Source organism: Microtus pennsylvanicus, chromosome 8 (assembly GCF_037038515.1).
Source record: "Microtus pennsylvanicus isolate mMicPen1 chromosome 8, mMicPen1.hap1, whole genome shotgun sequence".
In the NCBI taxonomy this organism is placed as follows: Eukaryota; Metazoa; Chordata; class Mammalia; order Rodentia; family Cricetidae; genus Microtus; species Microtus pennsylvanicus.
This window is the reverse complement of record NC_134586.1, coordinates 62,069,177-62,092,761: the sequence shown is the minus strand read 5'-3', so window position 1 is coordinate 62,092,761 and position 23,585 is coordinate 62,069,177. Positions and strand designations below refer to the sequence as shown.

The following is a 23,585-nucleotide window of genomic DNA, read 5'->3' as shown; positions in this document are numbered from 1 at the left end:
CCTGCCTCAGACCCCGGAGGCTCCTTAGGGTCCCTGGTCTACTATCTTTACCCTCTCCAGATTGTCTTTTGTCGATTTCTGGGACATTCTCCTGAGTCAGACCAGTAACTTTGTTGTCCCTGATGCCTCTGTTGCCTGACTTCTGTCACACACACACAGACACGCACGCACTCACGTGCACACGGCTGCCTCAGCAGAAGTTGGCCTCTTTTGCCTGTAGTCAACCCTGGCCTTCTTAAAGTCCCATTTGAGTGTTAGGGTCCGTCAGCCCTGCTCACTCCCATGTACCTCATCGGCCCGCCTAGCTATCTTCTGTTCTTTTTGTTTTGTGATTAGGGAGTATTTTGGTTGGTTTTCTCTTCACTGTGACGAAATGCACAATAGACACAATTTAAGTAAAGAAGGGTTTGTTTTGGCTCGTAGTTTGAGGACATTGCCCCTCATGGTGAAAAGTCGTGGCAGCAGCAATTGAGGCAGCTGGTCACGTGACATCCACTTCTCAGGAAGCAGCTAGCTCTCTACTTTATAGGGCTGGCTACATTTGAGGGGCATATCTTCCCACCTCAATTAAATATTTATGGGATCTATCATGAAACACCCTGAGGTGTCATTCTAAATTCAATCAGCCAAGTTGGCAATGAAGATTAACCCTCACAGGGACCATCTAAGCTCCCCACTTCCCTCTCCTGCCCTCACAGGGACCATCTAAGCTCCCAACTCCCCACCCCTGCTATCACAGAGACCACCTAAGCTCCCCACTCCCTACCTCAGGACACACTACATATACAATGCCCCATCAACTAGATTAGTAACTGAGCCCCCTCTTCCTTGGAGCTCATGGAGACAAGCTGGAGGAGTACCCTAAAAGCAGAACCAGAATGCCAAGCTGGAGATTGAGAGACCTGGCTCTTGAATTTACTATAAAGGTTTGGGAAGATCCCTGCACTTCTTGAGACCTCAGCATGATATGGGAGGCTGTCTCCATTTTATAGGGTCCTCATTATTATAAGGTTATGGTAAGGGGTTCGTGCTTGGCAAGGTCATCCAACAAGGTGATCTCTTTAAGAAAAGCATGGAGAAGTTTCAGTGGTTTGAGGCCCTGGCTTGGACCCCAGGTTTGTGTTATAGCAGGTAACAAGGTTTTCAACACATTCAAACACTTGTTAGTCAGAATTATGTGCAACGGGAGTGTGCCTGACACAGCCTAGGTACACTTTCATTCAGGGCTCTGGAGTATTCTAGAAAAGAGTATATTTCAGTTTTTTAAATGTATATATAGGATAAAATGAGTAAAGATAAAAACAACACCCAAGGGCCAGGCGGTGGTGGCGCATGCCTTTAAGCCCAGCACTTGGGAGGCAGAGACAGGCGGATCTCTGTGAGTTTGAGACCAGTCTGGTCTATAAGAACTAGTTCCAGGACAGCCAGGGCTGTTACACAGAGAAACCCTCAAAAAACCAAATAAATAAATAAATAAATAAATAGAAGGTTAGGTTACAGAGGGGAAGATCATGAGGCTGGGAGTGGGTACAGAAATGAGCAGTGTGGATCTCTATCCATGAGAGCTGTGGACAGAGAAAGATGGCCCAGGCTTCTTTTATTTATTGTTATTATTAGTGTGTGTGTGTGCATGTGTCTGTGTCTGTGCATGCATGTATGTGCATCTGTGCGTGTGTGTGTCTGTGTGCGTGTTTGTGTGCATGCGTGTCTCTGTGTGTCTGTGTGCATGTGTGTGTTTGTGTGTGTGCATGTGTCTGTGTCTGTGCATGCATGTATGTGCATCTGTGCGTGTGTGTGTCTGTGTGTGTGTTTGTGTGCATGCGTGTCTCTGTGTGTGTGTTTGTGTGCATGTGTGTGTGTAATACCACGTATGTGTGGAGGTCAGAGGGCAACTCTGAGAACTCAAAGTGTGAGCAGTTCTAAGGATGGAATTCAAGTTGTCAGATGTCATGGCCAGCATTTTACCCACTGAGCCATCTTACTGACCTTGGCCTAGACTTCTTAATAGCCAGACACAGGTAAATGGCCCAGGGACTGCAAGACAGATGTGAATCAGTTGTTTGGACATACAACCTCTGACTCAAAAACCAAGAAGTGTCTCTGAGGTACTTCAGTGAAGGGATCCTGCAGCATGATTAATAAAAAGCCAGAGACAGAAATTGGGGTTCAACCTGAAGTTCAGAAAAGCAAAACAGCCACCCATGGCTCTGACCCCTACCTCAGTCCGAAATGGCGATCCTGCGATCCTGCTTCTAGGAATCTCAGAATGGGACTGTGAATGGGAGCTGTCTCCTCCCGTCTTATATTCCTCTCTCGCGCTGAGATTAAAGGCATGCACCACTACCACCCGGTTTCTATGGCAAATTAGTGTGGCTACTGGGATTAAAGGTGTGTGTCCTTGCTGCCTGGTCTGTATGGCTGACCATTGTGGCTGTTTTACTCTCTGATCTTCAGGCAAGCTTTATTTATTAAAATACACATGAAATATCACTACAGGACCCCATCATTTAAAGTACAGTGATCATCCTGGACAGCAGGGCCTTGGTGACGATACACAAAGTCCCAGGAAATGGTGTCTGAGGACATGCCTGGTGGCTTAAGCACCATCTAGAAATCTGGGATTTGGGGGTGAGGGGTGTACTGCATAGTCTACAGTATGATGATGTATAAACCACAGATGGTGGAGTACCTGAACACTCATCAATGAACACATTCTACATCTCCCCCGGACCTCCACATGTATCTACACACAAACATAGATCCCAGGCACACACAACACAGCACATACTGGGGTGGGGGTGTATGGAACTGAGAGTATAGAAAGGGAATCATTCAAGGGAATCATGGATCTGAGACCACCAGGCTAGAGCTGCAGCCGAGGCTCATGGTCTCCTGCCTGGATTTTAGTTCATGGCCCTATGTGGCTGCTGCACAAAAGAATCAAGCAGAGATTTCATCCTGGAAAAGAATTACTGTGCGTAGCTCCTGTTGGAGCTGTGGAATGGCTTCGCATTATATAATTTTATTCAAGCTGATATGGGCCAATAAATATAAATGTGCGTGTGTGCTCGCTGTTTTAAAACATTTTAATGTTTAAAACATGATTTACTAATGCTGCTAAGGATGTCTAGAATTTGATTTACTGCATAGTATTGGATGTTTATACTTGTTCCTTGCAGAAATTCTTGCCAAAGAGCCATTTTATCTACAGGAATAATAAATAAGTCAATATGTGGATGGCTGTGCACATTTTCCCCATATGCAGCAGTACTTAGTAGATGCTGCTTTGCACACAAACACTCCAAAGGTAAACTTAAGAGGCTCACACCAGTCTTTGATGTTTCAAGGTGCAGCCAGTGTCAAGATCAGCCAGGCATGGTGGTGCATGCCTGTAAGCCCAGCATGTGCGAGGTAAGGCAGGAGGATCAGGAGTTCAAGATCTTCCTCAACTACGTAGGAAGTTTATAGCCAGCCTGAGCTATAGTAGACTCAGTCTCGAAAAAAAAAATAGCAAAGGGCCAGGAAAATGACTTAGTGGGTAAAGCACTTGCCTTGATGACCTGTGTTCAGATCCTTGAGCCTGGATCCATGGATCCCATGTAGAAACCCGGAGACAACAGCATACATCTATAATCTAACCATGCCCATGGTGTGATGGGAAGTGGAGATAGGAGAATTGCCCAGAGTGTATGGGCTAGCTTGCCTGGAGCATGCAGCACAGGGACGGAGACAAGAGAGAGCTCACTTCAAAACAAGATGGAAAGTGAGAACTGACTTGTAAAAATTGTCCTCTGACCTCCAAATGCATGAGCCTTGGTGTCTGTGTGCACACAGTCACAGATATACAGACAAACACACAGAGACACAGAGTCACATACAGACACACAGTCACACACATGCACGGATGCACACACAGACAGACACACACAGACACGCACATGCACAGATACACACATTCACAGAAACACAGATACACACACACACACACACACACACAATCAAGGCTGGAGATATAGCTTGGTGCTTGCTCAGCACGCACAGAACCCTGGATTCAATCCCCAGCACCCCAGCATGGTTCTGTTTCCTGCAATACCAGCATTGGGGAGACAGAGGCAAGAGAGGGACTTCAAGATCCTCCTCAGCTATACAATAAGTACAAGGCCATCCTAGGACATATAAAACTGTTCAGAAAGTGTGTGTGTGTGAGGGGTGGGGGTGGGGGTGTAGAGACGGTTCAGTGCAATGGTTCTCAACCTGTGGACGGCAACCCCTTTGGAGTTCAAACAGCCCTTTCACAGGGACTGTATCCTTTATATCAGATATTTACATTACGATTCGTAACAGTAGTAAAATTACAGTTATGAAGTAGCAACAAAATAATCTTATGGTTGATGGTCGCTACAACATGAGGAACTGTATTAAAGGGTCACAGTGGTTGAGAACCACTGGTGTAGTGGTTAAGAATGCTTGTTCCTCTGCCAGAGAACCTGAGTTCAGTTGCCAGCACCCACATCAGGCAATCACAACTGCCTATAACTTCAGCTCCAGGGGATCCTATGATCTCTTTGGGCCTCCATGCACAAAAACACACACATACAAATAAATAAATAAAACATTTTAAAGGCAGCCAGCAAGTCTAGATTCCAGGTGCTATTTGGGTTTGAGGCATAATGGTTCGACAACCATACCTAGTGCATTTGTTTGTTCATTCATTCACTCAAAATGTTAGCATCCCATTGTAGCAAAATGCAATATAAAAGAGAAAAGGGTTTACTTTGGCTCATGATTTCAGAGGTCTCAGTTCATGGTCACTTGGTTCTGTTGCTTCTAGGCAGATGAGGCAGATGTGGAAGGGAATACATCCGTGGTTGAGCAAAAAGCTCAGTGCATGGTGGACAGGAGGCCAAGAGCGTGCATGAGGGGAAATGCCTAGAGACAGGATATGCCTCAACGGTACCATCTCAGTGACCTACTTCCTCCCCTGATAACTCAGGGATGAGCTTTTAGCACATGACCCCGGGGGCAGTCTAACGCCCATGGAAACGGCTGCTTGTTACACTCCTGTGGCCCAGTCATTAGGTTAACCAGTGTCAGTTTTCTCTTGACAAAGGCTTAGTGATAACAATTCCCCAAATTCTGTGTATGAATTCCTTGGAGGACTTTGAGATTATTTAATTATCACAAGAATCATATAGGAGCCGGGCAGTGGTGGCGCACGCCTTTAATCCCACCACTCGGGAAGCAGAAGCAGGTGGATCTCTGTGAGTTCGAGGCCAGCCTGGTCTAGAAGAACTAGTTCCAGGACAGGAACCAAAAAAGCTACGGAAAAACCCTGTCTCGAAAATCAAAAAAAAAAAAAAAGAATCATAGGAGAAAGGTTTAGTCTACTTGAGAGGAAGATGTGCGATTCCTTTGTTTGCTCACTTGTTTTTATGGCTCCCTCCGGTTATGGAAATAAATAAAATCCATTGTTAAGAGAAAGGTAGCAGTCAGACTATGAGGAGGTTGTCTGGAATGGCAGCCATGGAAATCCTCAGCTGATTCTGCTAACTACAGATGCTGTGTGTGTGTGTGTGTGTGTGTGTGTGTGTGTGTGTGTGTGTGTGTGTGTGACAGAGAGAGAGTTATGAGAGTGTGTGAGAGTGTGGGTGTTGTGAGTATGTATGTGTGTATGAGAGTGTGTGTATGTGTGTTTGAATGTATATAAGTGTGTGAGTGTGAGAATGTGTGAGTGTATGAGTGTGCACGACTGTGTATGAGTGTGTGTGTGTGTATGAGTGTGAGTGCATGAATGTGTGTGAGAATGTGAGTGTGTGTAGACAGCTATATTTTTTCTTTCATATAATCAGGATTGCACAGTGATGGAATTCTGCACTCCGGTTGTTTCGCTACATGCAGTCTCACCGTGGGCATCACTGTTCACCTGCATACAAGACCACACCCGTGCCCATATAGCTCCAAGTCCCTCTATTCCATGGCTATATACTTTGCTTTGCAAATTCACGGGGTGAACCAGGCATGGTGGTAGACACCTGTAATCCTAGCATTCAAGAGGCTGCAGCAGGAGGTTTGCTATGATTTCAAAGCCAACCTGGGTTAGCCTGGATGTAGTGAGACTCTGTCTCAAAAGGAAAGAAAGAAAGTAAGAAAGAAAGAAAGAAAGAAAGAAAGAAAGAAAGAAAGAAAGAAAGAAAGAAAGAAAGAAAAAAGCATTGGGCATCTCTGTTGCCTTCCCTAACCTACCCCTCTCACTTTCCTAGGTGGTGGGTCTTCTCTTGCCCAACCAGACTCTGGCATCCACTGTCTTCTGGCAGGTAAGAATCTGTGGAGAGGGTTTCTGAAGGCAGGCACGCGTGCGCGCGCGCACACACACACACACACACACACACACACACTCACACACATGCTGGTCTGCAACTTCCCATTGTCCCCTGCTCCATTCAGGCCCAGCGCTGGGTCGCGTGCTCCTAGCCCCTGCCCCTATCCCTAAAGCACCAAGACCTTGTTTCTGCTGAACAGACCCCCGCACCTCAGTGTGATGCCGGCCATTTCTTGTCACTTTAACCTTCAGATGGAGGTGATGAGGGGCCAGGTACCCTCGCCTGGAACACAATGGCATGTCACTGGCAACTCATTCTACCCCTTGATTGCTTGACCACTGGTCAGTGACCAGGGGCCTGTAGCCCCTTTCTCATGCCAACGTCATGCTAACCACCAAGAAACTCATGTTGCTCTGACAGGGCCTCTGGCAGGTAAAGAGGGGTCAAATAACAGGGGCTCTGTAGGAGGTGACTTTCACTAGCCTCGGGATTCTTCTGGGACAATTTGTACATTTAGATCTTGGATGCAAATGGTATCTGCATCCTGAGGACTGTACCCCCAACCCCAAACTTCTGTGCTCACCTAGACATCACTGCAGTGTCCCCAATCTCTATATACATAGAGAGACAGTTTTCCATGATTTCTGGCAGGAGTGGAGGTGGGGTCTTCCATAGAGGTGACCATGCCTTCCCTTACTTCTCTCTCTGTTGCCTTCAGTGGCTGAACCAGAGCCATAACGCCTGTGTCAACTATGCAAACCGCAATGCTACCAAGGTGAGTGTTGCTGCCTTCTCCGTACGTGGCGGTTCAGGTGGGAGTGGCCTGGTCATTCTCTCTACAGTGTGGCAGGCTACCATGATTGAGTGCTTCTCTCTGCTGCCAGCTCCACAGGCAGGTAGCATCCAGCTTGTGTGTCATGGGTCAGAGAGCCTCTGGGAAGAGCCGGGCGATAGGTGGGTAAAATGAGGGTGGTCTGTAGGAGGTGAGTTCTGCTGGCTTCCGGGTGCTTCTGGAGGAGGAGCTCGTACATTCAGAGACCGCATCTAGACGGTGTCAACATCCTGAGGACAGAACTGACCTAAACTTCTGAACCCACTTAGAAGCCAGCTCAGTGTCCCCAGCTCTTAGGTTGCCGATGACACAAGCTGATGTCTGATAAGGCCATCTTTCCTTCTGGGCCATCCTTGGATCCAGAGGAATCTGGGTTCCCTCTGAGGGGCTGTTCTTAATATTTTCTGACAGAGGCAAAAAAGAGCAGTTAGAAGCTGGTCTTTGCAGTGGCAGCTTGAGGGGCCGAAGACTTTAAGGGCACCATCTCATCTAGACCTGCATCCCTCATCCCTCTGCAGGTTTCGCCTATGTGGCTCCCCTCAGTTACCTCCTACACAACCTTAAACCTGTCTCCAAACTGCAGCTGTAGCAAAGACGGGTTCTTCAGCTTTCCTTTAATTCTCTTTAAGTCGGGACTTGAGGTCTTTTGTTCTATGGGACGACTGGGCAGCAGTACCCACAGCAAAGCTGCCTGATGGCTGGGCTGAGGGGGCTGTGAGAGCCAGCTCGACTGTCGCTGGTGAGACAATGCTATCTCACGTAGAAGTGTGCCAGGCCTAAACACCTGCTCACAGCACAACCTTCCTACTGGGGCCCTGAACAGCCTGGGCATAAAGGGCCTGTGTGGGCCCCTGCTGTTTCCCACCCTTCAGCCAGCAGTGTCTGCCCAGATCTTTCTAGAACAAAGCAGGAGTATAGGGGCCCAGCGATACCTGCCCCGCCTTGTATGTTCTGTTTCAAAGGCTGTTGAGGGAGGCCTGGGCCCCTTCGGCTTTCTGGGGAGTGCTTCTCATGAGCCAGGAGCTTTGGATACCCAGTGTGTCTACCTTTCTGCGTGTCTTCCAGCCTTCACCTGCATCCAAGTTCATCCAGGGTTACCTGGGAGCTGTCATCAGTGCTGTCTCCATTGCTGTGAGTAATCCCTACCCAGTTCCCATGAGCTGCTGCCAGGGCATGGGGAGTGGAGTCTGCAAGGGGACGCCCAGCCATTTTTCCCCCGAGAAGAGTCTCTGATAGGAAGACAAATCGGCACTGCAGGGTATTGGGAAGGATGGGAATGCGTAGTTCAGGGTAGGAGGGCGGCCATCTCTCTTTCCCTGCACTGAGCACTCTCTTTGAACAGCTTAGCTGTTTGTCTCCATATTTTCCTCAGAGCAGCCTCTGGGGCACAGTTATGGCTATCTATAGTCCCAGTTCACTGCTTCTAAACTTCCTTGGACCCAGATCCTGAGTTTCCTCTCCTAACTGAGCTAAGGGTCCTTGGATAGCAGCCATGTGAAGCTGGAGGCTCCATGAGTAAAGGGTGTGTGTGTCTTTTTCTTGGTCTTTCACTTAGAGGAGGCTGTTGGCCTTCAGTAGGACTGGCATGCAGGGGACAGAACTGTGTGTAATCTCTTCAGTCTTGCTTGGAGGGTCACCATCCAGCCTCCCCAGAAGGTTTATAAAACTCCTCAAGTCAGGCTCACGCTGAGCCTTTGCAGACCTGAAAAAAGAAAGCTGGAATTGTTACAGGAATTTGCAGATTGACTGAGTGAGAGTGGAATTGGTGATTCCTAGGCAGGGGCAGCAAGCAGGCCACAGAGAGCAGTGTGGGCCACAGCCTCTGAGACATTGTCCAACCTTGTTCCTACCCCTGTATGTATGGCTCTTCCCGGATCCCCCTTGGGGTGGCTTCCTGTAACCAACTGCGGAGGATGAAGTGCCTTCACAACTGTCAACTCTGAACTAGTAACACAACAATTATTAACTGTTAAAAAAGAAAGAAAGTGCCAATCAGGGCTGGGAGCACAGCTCTGCTGCTGGAGTGCTTGCCTAGCATGCACAAAGCTTTGTTTCAATCCCCAGCACCTCATAAAACAGGTCATGGTGGCCCATGCCTGTACCCAACACTCACAGGGTAGAGGCAGGAGGATCAGAAACCCAAAGTCATCCGCAGGCATATGGTGAGTCTGAGGTCAGCTTGCGCTCCCTGCGACTCTGTCTTGACAGCAAAGATGGCTGAACAGTCAAGGGCACAAGCTGCTTTTCTAGAGGACCAGGTTTGATTCAGCACCCTCGTGGTGACTCACAACCATCCATAACTCCAGTCCCAGAGAATCTCGCACCCTCTTCTGGCCTCTGTGGGTGCTGCATATACATGGTGCATGTACATGCAGGCCAAACACGCATAAAAGCAAATTTTAAAAGGAAAGAAAATGCAAATTAACACAAAGAAAGAACTCGTATACACTAATCTTTTGATAAATCCTTTCCTCATCTCCTCTGTCACTAAACATAATTGTACACACTGTGTGACAAGCCATTCATCCTACACATTCATTGCTATTGCTGTCTTCTAAAGGAGAGCTTTGGGGCTGTCCTCAAGTGGCCTCCTTTATTTCACTCCCACACAGACCAAGCCATCTCCAAGTGGCTGTTAAGTGGGGCATCCCTTCTTGTGCCTGGGATCTCATTCTTTCCCTGAATCCTATGCCTTGCTGCCAGTGAGAAGCCATATGCAGCCAGACCTGTGTAGACGGCTCGCTGTAGAAAACCTGCAAATCCGCCTGGTTGCCTTGCAACCCTGCATGGGACTTAATTTGGGAGTCAGAAAAATTGAGGTTTCCTGACTCTGCTGAGGAGAGAGGCCTCATTCAAGAGAAGTTCAGAGCCTCCCTGGCCCAGCTGCTTCAACAGCTTTCCCCTTCCTGGAGATGTTCTGATGAAGTAGAAAGATCTGGAAGGAGGGTGGGGGCCACACAGGGAAGGGCTTCAAAGGAGAGGTCATTGCCCTGATACCTTCCCCTTGGGCCTGGGGCTCAGGAATTCTACTTATGAAAGTTCTGGCCTCTCTTCAATCCCAGCCCTTGGGCTTCTAGCGGTGCTGGGGTTCCCATTATTCCATCCCTATCCTTCCCAGACCTGTACCACCCTCAGATTGGTTAGTGGAAAACCACAGAACGCAGCAGAGTTACTTGGGACTTGGTCCTTCACACGGGGCTGTGCTTGCACGGTGTGGGACGCCCTCGACCTCCTCCTCTTTGCTTGGTTCCAGATGCCCCCAGAGGAGATTTTCTTCGACCTAAGTCCCAGAAACTTCTTGTTCTTCCCACACTCAGTCACACCCTGTCTCCGTCCTCTCATTGTCCCCAGTAGGATTACAAGTTAGCTAGGGACAGGCGTCTGTCTTGTACCCCACAGAGGGAACCATAGAGCCCTGTGCCATAAATACCTATTAATTAGGCTTCTGATTGATTGCTGGTCTTGAGAGGCCCCTCCTCTCCTCTCCAGGAGCTTGAGCCTTAGCAGTGGCATGTCCCTCTGCCTGACGGCTTCACACAGCGAGGGGCTCACTCGGGCAGATGGAGGGGAGTTCCTGACTTGGAAAATCGGCAGCTTGCTTTCTGTTCTTTTGTGTGTATAAATCACAAAACTGCCTAAGACGGGGCCTTGATTTTATTTTCCTCTCCCTTGTTCCCCGGAACCCCAGGCCCTGCAGGCTCATTAACTGATTTCGGCTTCAATTAGAGACAAATCCCCTCCCAGGGCGAGCCTGTTAGGAGCAGATGACCTGCAAACAGGTGTCACGGCCCCGGTGGTTGGCCCAGGGCTGGCATTAATTAAAACGAGTCCCTACAAGCAGGTGGCTGGATGGAGCCTGACGGGCCGAGAGCAGGTCCCGGAGACGCCGCTGAGCTGAGGCGCAGCCTCCTCTGCGAGGTCTTCAGAGCCCTGGCTCTCTCTCAGGAGAACCCTTGACCTTAGCGGGTAGCACCCCTTGGCCAATCAGACATTCCCCCAAACGAAACCTCATGCTGGGCCACAGACTGTTGGGGTGAGAGGCTTCTCTGGGCCCCCCTAAATAGATTTGGCAATGTCTGGGCGCTCACTCTAGAATAAAAAAGAAACCCCGTCTTAAGCTATTTTTGAAACCTAACAGTTTGCCGTCTTTTAACAAAGGAAGCCTCTCCCCGTCTTTGTGTTTTTGTTCTGAAGCTCGTGTGGAATGCTTCTGGGCTGGCCCTTGCGTTCTCAGTGAAGGAAGAGAGCAGGTTGGACCCTGACTCCTTCTGCAAAATCTGCAAAGTCCAGACTTTGCAGGAGCCAGGGCTGCGGTTATGGCTTTCGAGATGCTGGGAGGGCGAGTGGAGAGCATAGGGCAGTCAGAACCCTGGTGGCGCTGACTCTGAGTACCTAACTCAGTCCCGAGGATGGCACAGGGGACAGATGGAGAGAGCCAGCAGACGGCAGGGCTGGGTGTCCTAGAGAGAAGGCACAGTAGGTTCAGAAAGATGGGAACGGATTCTGGACGCCGTCAGAAGCGTGTCTGCCGTGTAGAGAATAATGGTGATGGGGACGATGAGTGAGAACAGTGCTCTTCACTAGGGGCTGTGAATGCCTACGAGGAGTCCAAGGCTGGGCGTTGCAGGTCCTTGGGCAGAAGTAGGAGGAGGTGGCCAATGCAACCCACTGACCACTGGTTCCTGGCTGGGAGGAAGGTTCAGTGCTGACGTCTGTGATTTGTCAGGAGCTGGTTGTGGGAGCCTAATGACAAGAGACACGTCTGTGTCCTGTACCTGACTCTTTATCTTCAGCTAAACCTTAGCTACACTGACCTCTCCTTAAGGAACAATGCAGACCTCCTTCCCCCGAGTGGTCCTTCCTGTGTTGGATGCAGCGTTTGTCTGCAGGGAGAGGCCCAGGGAGCCTTTCAGTTCTCATTGCTTACTGGCAGCTCCACGTGCCCTTGGTCAGGTTGGTAGACAGCCATGTGGGTAGTAACAGTGGCTGATGCTTCCTGAGTGCTGGCACTATGCTAGTTTAACCCCATTTTACAGAGGGGGAAACTGAGCACAGACTGAAGTCAAGGACAGAGCCTCTGCACCCCACCCCAGGACTACTCTCATCCTCTTCTGTTAACACAAAGGACCTTTTGTCCTGTTCCCACTGGGGCCCCTTGGTAGGCTGGTCCCCCCGTGGGCGTCCTAAGAGCAGTAGAGAGTAGAGGTGGTTCTGTAGTTCTACCACCAACCTTCTTGCTTGGTTTATAGACCTCTATCTTCTGTCCAACATTAAGTCAACGGTATGATCGAGGCCACACCCTGCCTCTTGAAAGACAAGGTCTGGCTGTTTGCAAGGGCATAGCCAGGCCTTTCTGTTCTCCTCAGAGTTCCCAGGGTAGTTGGGACATACCCATGAATCCGGTCCAGTCTATTTCATGCTACTTTTCCTTCAAGGGACTTCTGGGTTGGAGGGGCCATGGCATAGACCCAGCAGCCGTGAAGTGTTCCAGAAGCCTGCAGATGGTGGTGCTGGCAGTGGAGAGTCAAACAGGAGAAGCAGCCCTGCATCTATTCTTGGGAGGACAAGGGTCTGATGTAGTTGGTTCCTCACAGCCAGCACACTGGTTCCTATCGAACACAGTTCAGGCATTAGGCGTGAGCACTGTCCCTAGCAGATAAGCCCCTCCACTGCAGCTACAGCTGACGGATGGGAACTATGACTGTTGACTGACTATCCCATTCTCCTTTGCATCTTTGACCCTGAGCTTCTTGCCAAGCAACTGGCTGGCTGAGGCTGGAAGACATTTGACCTTCATGAAGGGTCACCAGTCAGTCCACTTGGTAGCCAGGTTAAGTTTACAAAGCTGTGCCCTCTGGTGGGTATTTCTGGTACTTCAGTGATTTCCTGACCCACCCCTTGCCTTCTGGGACCCAGGACCATTTGGGCATATGATTGCCCAGTCTCCTCAGAGAGGTCTAAGGTCTGATTTCATGCATCCCTCCTGTCAGCATGCCTCCTCCTCATTGTTCTTCAGGACCACTTAGACTTCACTGGCAGGCGCAGAAGAGTTTGCAGAGCCCTACTCCCTCCTCCGTTTGCCCTCCTCCCTCACCACCTAGCTACCTCCTTCTCACACCAGGGTTCAGTCGGATGCACTTTGTTTCTGAAGCTTTGGTGACCTTCAGGGTCTCCTCCCCAAACTGAGTATGAAATGAGCAGCTTGCCACAGACCTGGGACAGCTCAGTGTCTGCAAAGGCAGATGCAGTGACTGCAAAGGCAAATGCAGTGGCTGCAAGGGCAGATGCAGTGGCTGCAAGGCAGGGGCAGTGGTTGCAAGGCAGATGCAGTGGCTGCAAGGCAGAGGCAGTGGCTGCAAAGCAGATGCAATAGTTGCAGGGCAGATGCAATAGTTGCAGGGCAGATGCAGTGGCTGCAAGGCAGGCCTGCTTTGGGACTTCCCCCTTTTACCGTCATGCTTCGGACACCATTCACTTCAGTTTATTCTAGAAGCATCACTAAGCCCACACTCATTTTACCACATACTGGGAACTCAGTGGGCGGGTAAGAGAGGTAAGCCCTGGGCCCTGGGATTCAGTGTCTTTTGGGGGAGATGGGTTTCTATTCAAGTCCACAGATACAAAATATTGCAGTGTTCTTTCAGTTATCAGATACATGTATTATTTTGATTCAGAGATGTGTAAAAGGCAAACACATATGTACTGGAGACTGAGATACATGGAAGAAAGTTCTGGCCTTGGGCCAGGGGGTGGGGTGGGGCGGAGGGATAGCTCAGTTGGAGAAAATGCTTGCCTTGCAAGCTTGACAACCGAAGCTTGATTTCAAACTCACGTAAGCATCTGAGTGTGGGGCTGGAGAGGTGGTTCACTGGTTAAGAGCACTTGGTGCTCTTGTAGAAGACCAGAATTTAATTCTCACACTGGGGTAGTTTATGACTTCCTGTAACTTCAACTCCCAGGGATCCCAAGCCCCCTCTGGTTTCCACAGGCACTCACATATAAGTATACACACGTATACACACACACACACACACACACACAAATATATGAACACATGCGTGCATGAGTACACGTGAACAAAAGGCTCATGCGCACACATGCATAGAGCATACGTGAACACAAACACTCCACATACAGTTCCAGTTCCAGGCTCTTCCAGAAACTGTTAGTGGAGCACCCTGAGCAGAGAGGAGGTCTGACAATTAGGCTGAAAGAGAGGCCTGACAGGAACAGTGCTCAGAGGCCCTGGTGGGGGTGGGGAGGTCTGGTCCACAAGAGGAGCCTCCAGATCAATAGAGTGAGGTCATTGAGGGCTCTGCGGCTCCTCGGATGCCATGAGACCCAATGAAGGCTGTGAAGCAGGGTGGTGTCCGTTTCTTTCTTGTGTGTCAACTTTCAGGAGTCAGTTGTCTTCCTCCAACAGGTGGGTCCTGGGGCTTGAACTTGGGTCGTCAGACTTAGCAGCGAGTGCCTTTACCCACTAAGCCTTCTCACTGGCCTCAATGCTCACTTTCAGAAGCCCCTTTCTGTGGCTTCTGTGAAGAGCCAGTGGGGGGAATGGAGATGACGGTTGGGAGAATTGACAAGGGTGAGGGGTCAGAGGCAGGCAGAGCTTTGTGAGCTCCACTTGAGTCTGTTCTACACAGTGAATTATAGACCAGCCAGGGCTGCAGAGTGGGACCATGTCTCAAAACATAAATGTATACATAAAAATGAAATGAAATTAAAAACGTTAAATGCAGTTCTTTTTTAAAATGGTGGCGTGGGGAGCTAGCAGGCTGCTCTGACTAGAGCCCAGTGGTTAGAGGACATGTTTGAAGATCGGAGTCCAGGCTCCAGCATTAAATAAACCAGGTACACACCTGTTCCTGGCACTGAGGAGGTAGAGGCTGGAGGATCAGGAGTTCAAAGTCATCCTCAGCTAATTTGAGGCCACCTTAGACTACATAAAAGCATGTATCAAAAAATAATAATAAAATATCAAAACAAAACTAGCAGGCCCCACTTGACTGGGGTGAAACAAGAAGCACACGTCTGTCCGAGGTAGACCAACACCTGCACACCCACAGAGGGATGGGGGACTACAGGGTGGAGAGAAGGTCCTTGCCGAGTTGGGGGTTCACTGGGAGGCAATATGGCTGCCTCGCCCACCCACTGGCAGTGGGTGTGGGGTCTGTGCCAAAGACACGGAGGCAAACGGCCACTTGCTCTCACCTCCTCGACACCCAGCCGTACTGGCCCCAGAACCTTGGACAGGGACAGACAGTCTGGGAAGGATCCCAGGGAGGGCTGCAGTTTGGGGGTTGAAGCCCGTCTGTTCTTGTTTCTCGGGGTCCTTTGGCCTGGAACATTTGGTGGAGCCCATTAAAATTAAAAAGCCAAGTGGCTGGAGGCTCGGAATGCCAGCTCATTTTCCCTGGCATGGTAGGTCCTGTTTAAGGGAACCAGCTGGCATTAATGGCACACAACTCATCACGAACAGCAGCTAGCGATCAGAAGAATCGGAGCTAATAATCGGGTTCAGGGGAGATAATGAGATATGGAACAGCCATCGCCGAGGGTCCCCCAGGGTCTGTTTTAACAGCCTCCAAATAAACTACAAAACAGAAATTAACCAAACAGGGGCTCCATTTGGGCAGAGGGGGAAAACAAACAAGGTAGAGATTTGCAGCCGGTTTCCTAGTGCGGCCATGCCCATGCTCAGGACCCGCGGGACAGCGACCACTGCCTGAAGGAGGTCAGAGCTGCTGGTGGGAAGCCTAGAGACTAGCTCCTACGGCTTCAGGGAGACTCTCGCTGCCCTTCTTTCCTACCCCCATTCCCACTTGGCATGGGGCAAACCAGCTAGATTACCCCTTCAAGACACTGACAGTCCTAGCCAGGGGGGAGAATGGCCAGCCAGGGAGGGGTCAGTCTCAGGTTGGCACAGCAAGTCTCAGCGTTGGCTACAAACAGTTATCTCTAGTCTTCATCTCCTTCCCCCTGCACTTCAGCTCTGCCTACTCCCAGAAGGCTGCCAGTCATGAGAAAGTTTGGGCCTCCTTGTTCCCTTCCCCCATGACTCCTGCTTCCCATTCCTCTAATACGTCATCATCTTTCTAAGTATGTGTGTAGGGCCTTGCCCCCTTCCGGGACAGGGATACGTCAAAGGCCCCACCTCCCATTACACAACACCTGGACCCCAATGCCTCGTGGGCCTTTGTCAGGGATTCTGTGTTCCGCACATGCTCCATCGTTTGGGGTATCAGGCCGTTGCTTCTTGAGAGAAGGCTGTGTTAGTTGCTTTCTCATTCTGTGATCAAACACCCGTAAGGATGCCCTAAGGGAGGGAGGGTTTGCGGTTGGGCTCTCAGTTTGAGGATACCGTCTGCCATGGCAGGAAAGGCGTGGTGACATAGAGGTGGCATGTCACTGCACCCACAGTAGGAGGAAAAGCAGGATGAGTGTGGGCGTCCAGCCTGCTTTCTCCTTCTGCAGTCCAGGACCCTGACCCACATTTAGGGTAGCTCTTCCTAGCTCAGTGGACCCAATCTAGAAACTCCCTTACAGACACACCCTCATGGTTATTTCCTAGGTGATTTTAGATTCTGTCAAGTTAAGGGTGTTAACTATCACACCGGTCAGTTGGAAAGTGGGGGTGAAGCTTTGGAATCAGCAGGCCCTGAGTTCAAATCCTAGCTTTGCCTGCCACGACATGGCTGGCTGTCCTGGGCAAAGTCACCAATCCTTTCTGGGCCTGCCTCTTCTTGGTGAAAATATTTTGTTAAGACATTGTATGTGATAGCGGCGGTGTGGCTCTGTGGTAGAGCGCTTGCCCAGAAGCCAGGCATCCTGGGTTCAGCCCCCAGCACTGAGAAAATAAAAAGCTCTTGCAAGTAAACATGCTGACCGTACATAGATCTCCAGACAGTACACTCCGCTTCCTGTTCTTCTGCAGCCGTGTTCTGTTCTTCATGCTTTCCCCCTGTGCTTTTATTTTTTGTGGGACTCAAGAGGCCATTTCTGAGTCACTCGCTGCTGAGAGCTGGGGCTCCCTGGACTTTGTGAGCTCCATCCAAGCAGCAGTACCCAGGACGGGCCGGTGGCATTCGGAAAGGTCCTCCAGTATCGCTGGAGTATGGATAAGCTGTCAGTTCCTGCCACTCAGCTTGCCCTGACTCAAGCACACAGTGAGGACGCAGACAGGGCTCTGAACATCACCCTGACAGTTAGGATATGCATTCAGCACTCAGAGCCTGGGCAGAAGAGGCTGGCTGCCTACGGGATGGTTATCAGGCACACCCTTGTCCTATGCCCCTACATTCGAGACCGGGCCCAGCTGTTCCTGTTCTCCAGCAGGCTTTCAACCTTCTGGAGACTTCCTAAAGCCCTGGCAAACAAAAACCCTGAGTCCAGAGCCAGGCTACGAGCACAGGGTAGCCTGCTAAGCCACCAGGAGTCCAGAGCTGAATACAGCCCGGATCTTGCTATGCCCCTCACTGCCTCCTCTTCCCAGGATGGACCGTCAGGGCAGGGCTGGCTGGGCATCATTCCGGGGTACCATCTGGGTCACATCTGCTTCTTCCCATGCCTGCTGCCTATCTAGCTTCTTCTAGATAATCCTCTGATGGCCTAATTCACCTTCCTGTCCCCCAGAGAAGGTGTCATTCACCTGTGGGAGCTCTCCATCCAGTTGTCTGCTTGTACCTATTCCTCAACCACTAGCTCACTGAGCGTGTGCTCAGGGCTGCTAGACACAGCATTTAGTGCTGAGTGCACAATGAAAAGGCCTGTGGTCCTTCCCTCTCATGGGTCCAGGGTCAGGGGCCACACTGATGAACCGAGGACTAAGTGCTTGGAGAAAGGTGCCAGGGAAACAGGATCCATGGTCTGCCTGTCTGGGAGAGGTGACATTGTCCCATGACTGCACTTACTGAGTTCTCGTGTGTGTCAAGCTCATTCCTTTTATGTACATTCTTATCCTGAACCCTGAACGTGGTAGAAATAACTGTCCTTTTTCTACCACCAGGCAGTGAAGTAGAGAAAGGATAATGAGTCACCTGCATAAGGTCCCACTGCTAGTAAGTGACAGAGGTGGTAGACTTCAGAGCTGGTCCTGAGGGAACAGGTGTGGCCTGAGGTGGGTGGGTCACCCCACATCTAGGGACGGGTCAGCAAAGGCTAGAGGCTAGAAGGCCCAGTTGGCCTCAGAAGGGCTTCACCTGGGTGTGGGGTTGAGGGAAATTGGAGGGAATTCCCTCCTGCCGTCCCTCCAGTTCTGTTCCTCCATCCCATGAGCCCTTGCAGCATCCTGCATCTTTTTCTGTGTTCTTTCCTTTCCAAGGTGGGCCTTAATGTACTGGTTCAGAAAGCCAACAAGTTCACCCCAGCCACTCGCCTTCTTGTGCAGAGATTCGTGCCCTTCCCTGCAGTAGGTAAGATGTGCACACAGGTATGTGTGTGTTGTCTGGTGGGAGGTCGGGGAACTTGCGAGAACCTGGGTGCATGGTGGCTCTTCCACATCACATCTCCCTGATGTTTGCTGACTTGTAGCTGGGAGATCTTGAACAAAATTCACACAGACAGAAATGCAGGACCCACCAGCTCAATTCATGAGATGCAGTTTTAGTAGAAATTCTTGTGTGTTTGTTTTGTTTTGTGGTATTGGGGATGGGACCCGGGACTTCATGCACACAAGGCAAGTGTTCTACCAACTGAGCTCCACCACCAGCAGTGCTCACTCTGAAGAGCTGAGTCCTCCAGCACCCCACAGTGCTCACTCTGAAGAGCTGAGTCCTCCAGCACCCCACAGTGCTCACTCTGAAGAGCTGAGTTCTCCAGCACCCGCAGTGCTCACTCTGAAAAGCTGAGTCCTCCAGCACCTCACAGTGCTCATTCAGAAGAGCTGAGTCCTCCAGCACCTCACAGTGCTCATTCAGAAGAGCTGAGTCCTCTGCCCCCCCCACGGTGCTCACTCTGAAGAGCAGAGTCCTCTGCCCCCCCCACGGTGCTCACTCTGAAGAGCTGAGTCCTCTGCCCCACAATCCCCCCCCACCTCATAGCGCTGATCTGACCTTCCCCTCAGGCCTCAGCTTCCTGTATGTAATATGTGTAATATGTAGGCTTGATACTCTCCACCTATGACCCAGAACTGCCCGGGAGGCCACAGACCAGACTCCATTGACAGGAACTTGCTGTGGAGTACCTACAAAATGGGGTGACCTCACCCACTCTATGCCCAACGGCTAATAAACTCCCAGAACCAACCACCCAGTGGAGCCTAGCCAACCCAGATAATTGCTATAGCAACTCCACACTTGTAATGAACTCTTAGCTATTTCTGCCGTGGGCCATTAATGGAATAGCTCTTTAAAGCTGACTTTGTCATGGGGTCTAATTGAGCAAAGAACGTGGCTACTCAGAGGCTGGGTTTTCAGCCGCCAGGGCTGGAGGGTCCGAGGCAGACTAGACTGGTTCGGAGGCCCCACCAAGATGTAATTGGGACTTGGGGTGGGGGTGGGGGCAAGCCTCAGATAAGAACTTTGCCAGTGGCTTGTTCCAGCCCTGTCCAGCATCCACTGTGCTGTGTGACCTTGAGCTGGTCTTAACCTCTCTGGGACTCAGGAGGAGAAGCCTTTCCTCCTCTGGAGACACTCTGACCTGCTCCTGCTTTAGCCTGATTCTCCTCCTGTTTTCATGGGACAACCTTCATCCCTTCCACCCAAGTACAGCCTCTGCCACACAGCTTGAGGCCCCTAATACATAGCCAGTTGTATACATCGGGCTTTGTGACTTGCTAGTTCTCACTCCCAGGACTTTGGGAGAAGCAGGCCCATCTGCAAAGAGGATTCTGTTCATCTCCCTGGTGAGTGATTGCCAGTGTAATGTAAGGTCAAAGCCATCATCTGCTCCCTGCACTTGGTCTCTCTCTACCATGTCCCTCTGTGCCCTGGCCAGGACGGAGCATCTCAAAGCCACTTGGCCCTTGCTTACTGCAGCAGGCTGGCTGGTCACTGTCAGCCTCAGAGAAGGTTGCCCAGAGCCTGCTTCACCTTGTAAAAGGCCGCTTTCCCTTTAGGGCACCAGCATGGTGGGAGGACTCTGTCATAGGAAGGAACCACTCTCTTCCTAGGCAAACAAGAAAACTGGGATTGCTGTGTCCCCCACTTCTCTGGCTTGCTCCTCTAGATGCTAGCTGGAAGCTGAAAGTCTAGGCATTTAGGCATCTCTGGGGCCTCTGCACTGTTCAGAGCCCAGGTTACTAACCCACCTCACCCCAGCCTGGAATGCTTTATCCCTTTGTTTAAGTCTGTTGCTCTATCCCGGGGCCACCCCAACAATATCACAGGCCTGCACTAGGTTTGCAGAGCCCAGAACTCCCAGGGACCACCTAGTCCTCCCTTTGGCGCTTCAGTGTGTCTCATTAGTGCTGGGAGAGACACCCCATTTTGCAAAAGAGTATACAAATTCCAGCTCGGATCTACACCTTGTGTCCAGAGCTGAGGCCTCCCAACCCCCATCCAGGGCCACTCAATCTGGTGGTGAACCTGCCTTTGGAGTGGAGAAACTGAGATGTGTGGGTCCTGGGGGTGGCCAGGCTATGCTGTGTCTTGCAGTGAGCATTCCATCTCCAAGACTGCCCCTGACTTTTCATCTAGGATTGTGTGAGCGCTTGTGTGCACGTAAGTGCCAAGTGCACAGGAAGCAAGCTCTGGATGCTCCCTGCAGCCATTGCTCTCTCTCAGGGAGGTTTTCTGCACCCACAATCCCCTGCTCTGGTCTAGAACAGCAGTCACGTGGGAGATCTTGGTTTCTATTTATACATAGAGTCGGTAGGAAAGAAGGTGAGCCTGGGAGCATGTGTACTGGCATCAGAATCGATTGGGGACTGGTAATTAATTTGTTTAGACCTTAATTAATTCTCCAGTTCTTTCTTATTTGTGGACTGTCACGCTTAATTGTGTTCAGGAGCTCAGGCTTGGAGCAGGCCCTCCGTTAATTGATGTGTGGCTGCTGGGAGGTGGAAGTTAATGGTTTGGGAAGCTGGGCAAACAGTGCCATTAGAGGTCAATAGAGGAGATACTGGAAAAATACATACCCCTGGGTCCACTCGCTGGTCTCCCGAGCTGAGCCGCTCTGCAGGGACATGTCCGGTCCATAGCCTTTCTGCGAGGCCATGGAGGAAATGTGGAGGGTGGGAGCGCAAGGCGTGGGTCTCTAGATAAGACAACTGAGAAAACAGGCAGACCTGCAGTCAGAGTGGATGGAACGAGGCCTCTAGAGACCTATCTCGGTGCATCTGGTAAGGACTGGTGCCCCTGCTCCATGTCTGCCTGTCTGTACCCAAGGAGAAGGAAACAGCAGCAAGGGCTCTTGGGTAACGAAGACCTTATCTGAACTCGGTGCACCTCTGAACTCAAGCCTCTGTATTAGTTACTGTTCTTGTGCTGTGACAAAAACACCCTAGGGGCAGGGTTTGCTGTGGGCCGGTTTGTTGGTTTGACAGTATAGTCCGTCATGGCAGGACGTCACGATGGCGGGAGCTGGAGTCACTTTGTTAGTGCAGCGAGCAGTGGAGGGAGAAGAGCGCTGCTGCTCCGCTCTCCTGCTCCTTTTCATCCAGTCCAGAACCCAGCCCACAAAATGGTGCTGCCCATATTCAGGGTGAGTTTTCCCACCGCAGTTAGTTAACCTAGAGTAGACACTCCCTCGTAGACAGATCAGTCTCCTAGGTGATCCTAGATCCTGTCAAATTGAGAATCAGTATGAATCGTCCCAGCTGTCCAGAGGATAATAATCTTTCAGAGACCAGAAAGTCCATCCTTAGCTAGGAAGTCTTCTAGGTCCTTCCAAGGGATCCCTTTCATGTTGTCAAAAAGTGTTTCACTGCCATTAAAAAAGGTTTTTTTTCTATGCTCCCTGGGGACCTGTTGCTCAGGACTTCTAGAATGTCTGGGGCTGGGGGGTGGGGTGTTTCCTGATTCTTCATATGTGGGATTCCCCTCTGTATGCTGTGAATATCATTGGTTAACAAAGGAACTGCTTTGGTCCTATAGCAGAGCTATAGGGGAACAGAGCTAGGTGGGGAAAACTAAGCTGAATGCTGGGAGAGAGGAGGCGGAGTCAGAGAGAAGCCATGGAGCCACCACAGGAGACAGACAGATGTGCTGAAACTTTGCTGTAGGCCACAACCTCGTGGTGATGCACAGATTAATGGAGATGGGTTAAATTAATATGTAGGAGTTAGCCAATAAGGAACTAGAGCTAATGAGCCAAGCAGTAATTTAAATAATACAGTTTCTGTGTGATTATTTCAGTTCTGGGCGGCCGGGAAGAACAAGCAGCCTCCTCTAACATTCATACCCAGTGAGCCTTAGATCTCCCTTGTGCCCTTCCCATGCCCCAGAACACAGAGGTCTCCATTTTGCTTTAGTTCAAGAGTTGGTGGATTGGTGCTGCCTGAGCTTCAGACCCCCCATCAAAAACACAGCTTCCCATTACTTGTTCCCTGTGAGCTGGAAGGCAGCGGGGGCATACCTGTGGCAGCTGTGTCCCCCACGGAGGCCAGTGGTGTTTCATGAGGCACCTGGTTCCCTTTGAGGGTCCTCTGGTGGCCGGCAGAGCCAACTTGGGCCTGTTCTGTGCTTGCTCCTGAACCCACTGCTGCTACGGCTTCTGTCTTCCCTTCTACCTCCTGCTGGGCTTCAGGCACATGGCCCTGCTGGCCCAGATGCTCACTCTTTCCCATACTCAGCCCTCCACTTGGCTGCCAACTACCTGTGCCTGTCCAGGACAGGCTGCCTAAGTTCAAGTTTGCTTCCCTTGTCAGACTGTGTAGGTGTCTCAGGTACTGTTCCTCAGGCCCCTCAGCCCACCACATAGTCAGGGTGTAAGTAGTTACTTTCTCATTACTATGACCAAATCTCTGCCTAGAAGAAACTTAAGTGTTGCAAGGAGGCCGCTTGTTGGTTCCCAGCTGCTCAGCCCTAAAATAATCACATAGAAACTATATTATTTAAAACGCTGCTTGGCCCATTAGCTCTAGTTTCTTATTGGCTAACACTTATACCTTAATTTAACCCATTTCTAGTAATCTGTGTATCGCCACGTGGCTGTGAGTTACTGGCTAAAGTTCTGGTGTCTGTCTCCGGCGGAGCTACATGGCTTCTCCCTCACTTCATCTCCTTTCTCCCAGCATTCAGTTTAGTTTTCCCCACCTACCTCTATTCCCTGCTCAGGCCCAAGACAATTTCTTTATTCACAGCATACAGAGGGGAATCCCACATCACTTAAGGGAGAAAGGAGTTCTGTTGGCTTTACAGTTTAAGAAAGAATACACCAGAGGAATTTCAAGCTTTTGGTTTCTCTCTTGAGGATCCCCAAAACCTACTCTAATGGCATCTACTGCATGAGCAAATGAGGCCTGGGCATTTATGAAGATGAGGTGACATCAG

The 23,585-nt window shown here is 50.4% G+C and overlaps 1 protein-coding gene across 2 annotated transcripts in view; it reads left to right on the top strand.

Moving 5' to 3' along the window:
- Sfxn5 (sideroflexin 5) overlaps window positions 1–23,585 on the top strand; it is a 118,903-nt gene that overhangs the window by 56,231 nt on the left and 39,087 nt on the right. For both annotated transcript variants that reach the window (XM_075983686.1, XM_075983687.1), the window contains exons 7-10: window positions 6,261–6,314; window positions 7,039–7,095; window positions 8,218–8,283; window positions 18,476–18,566. In XM_075983686.1, coding sequence (XP_075839801.1) covers window positions 6,261–6,314; window positions 7,039–7,095; window positions 8,218–8,283; window positions 18,476–18,566 — 268 coding nt within the window. The remainder of the gene's footprint in view (window positions 1–6,260; window positions 6,315–7,038; window positions 7,096–8,217; window positions 8,284–18,475; window positions 18,567–23,585) is intronic.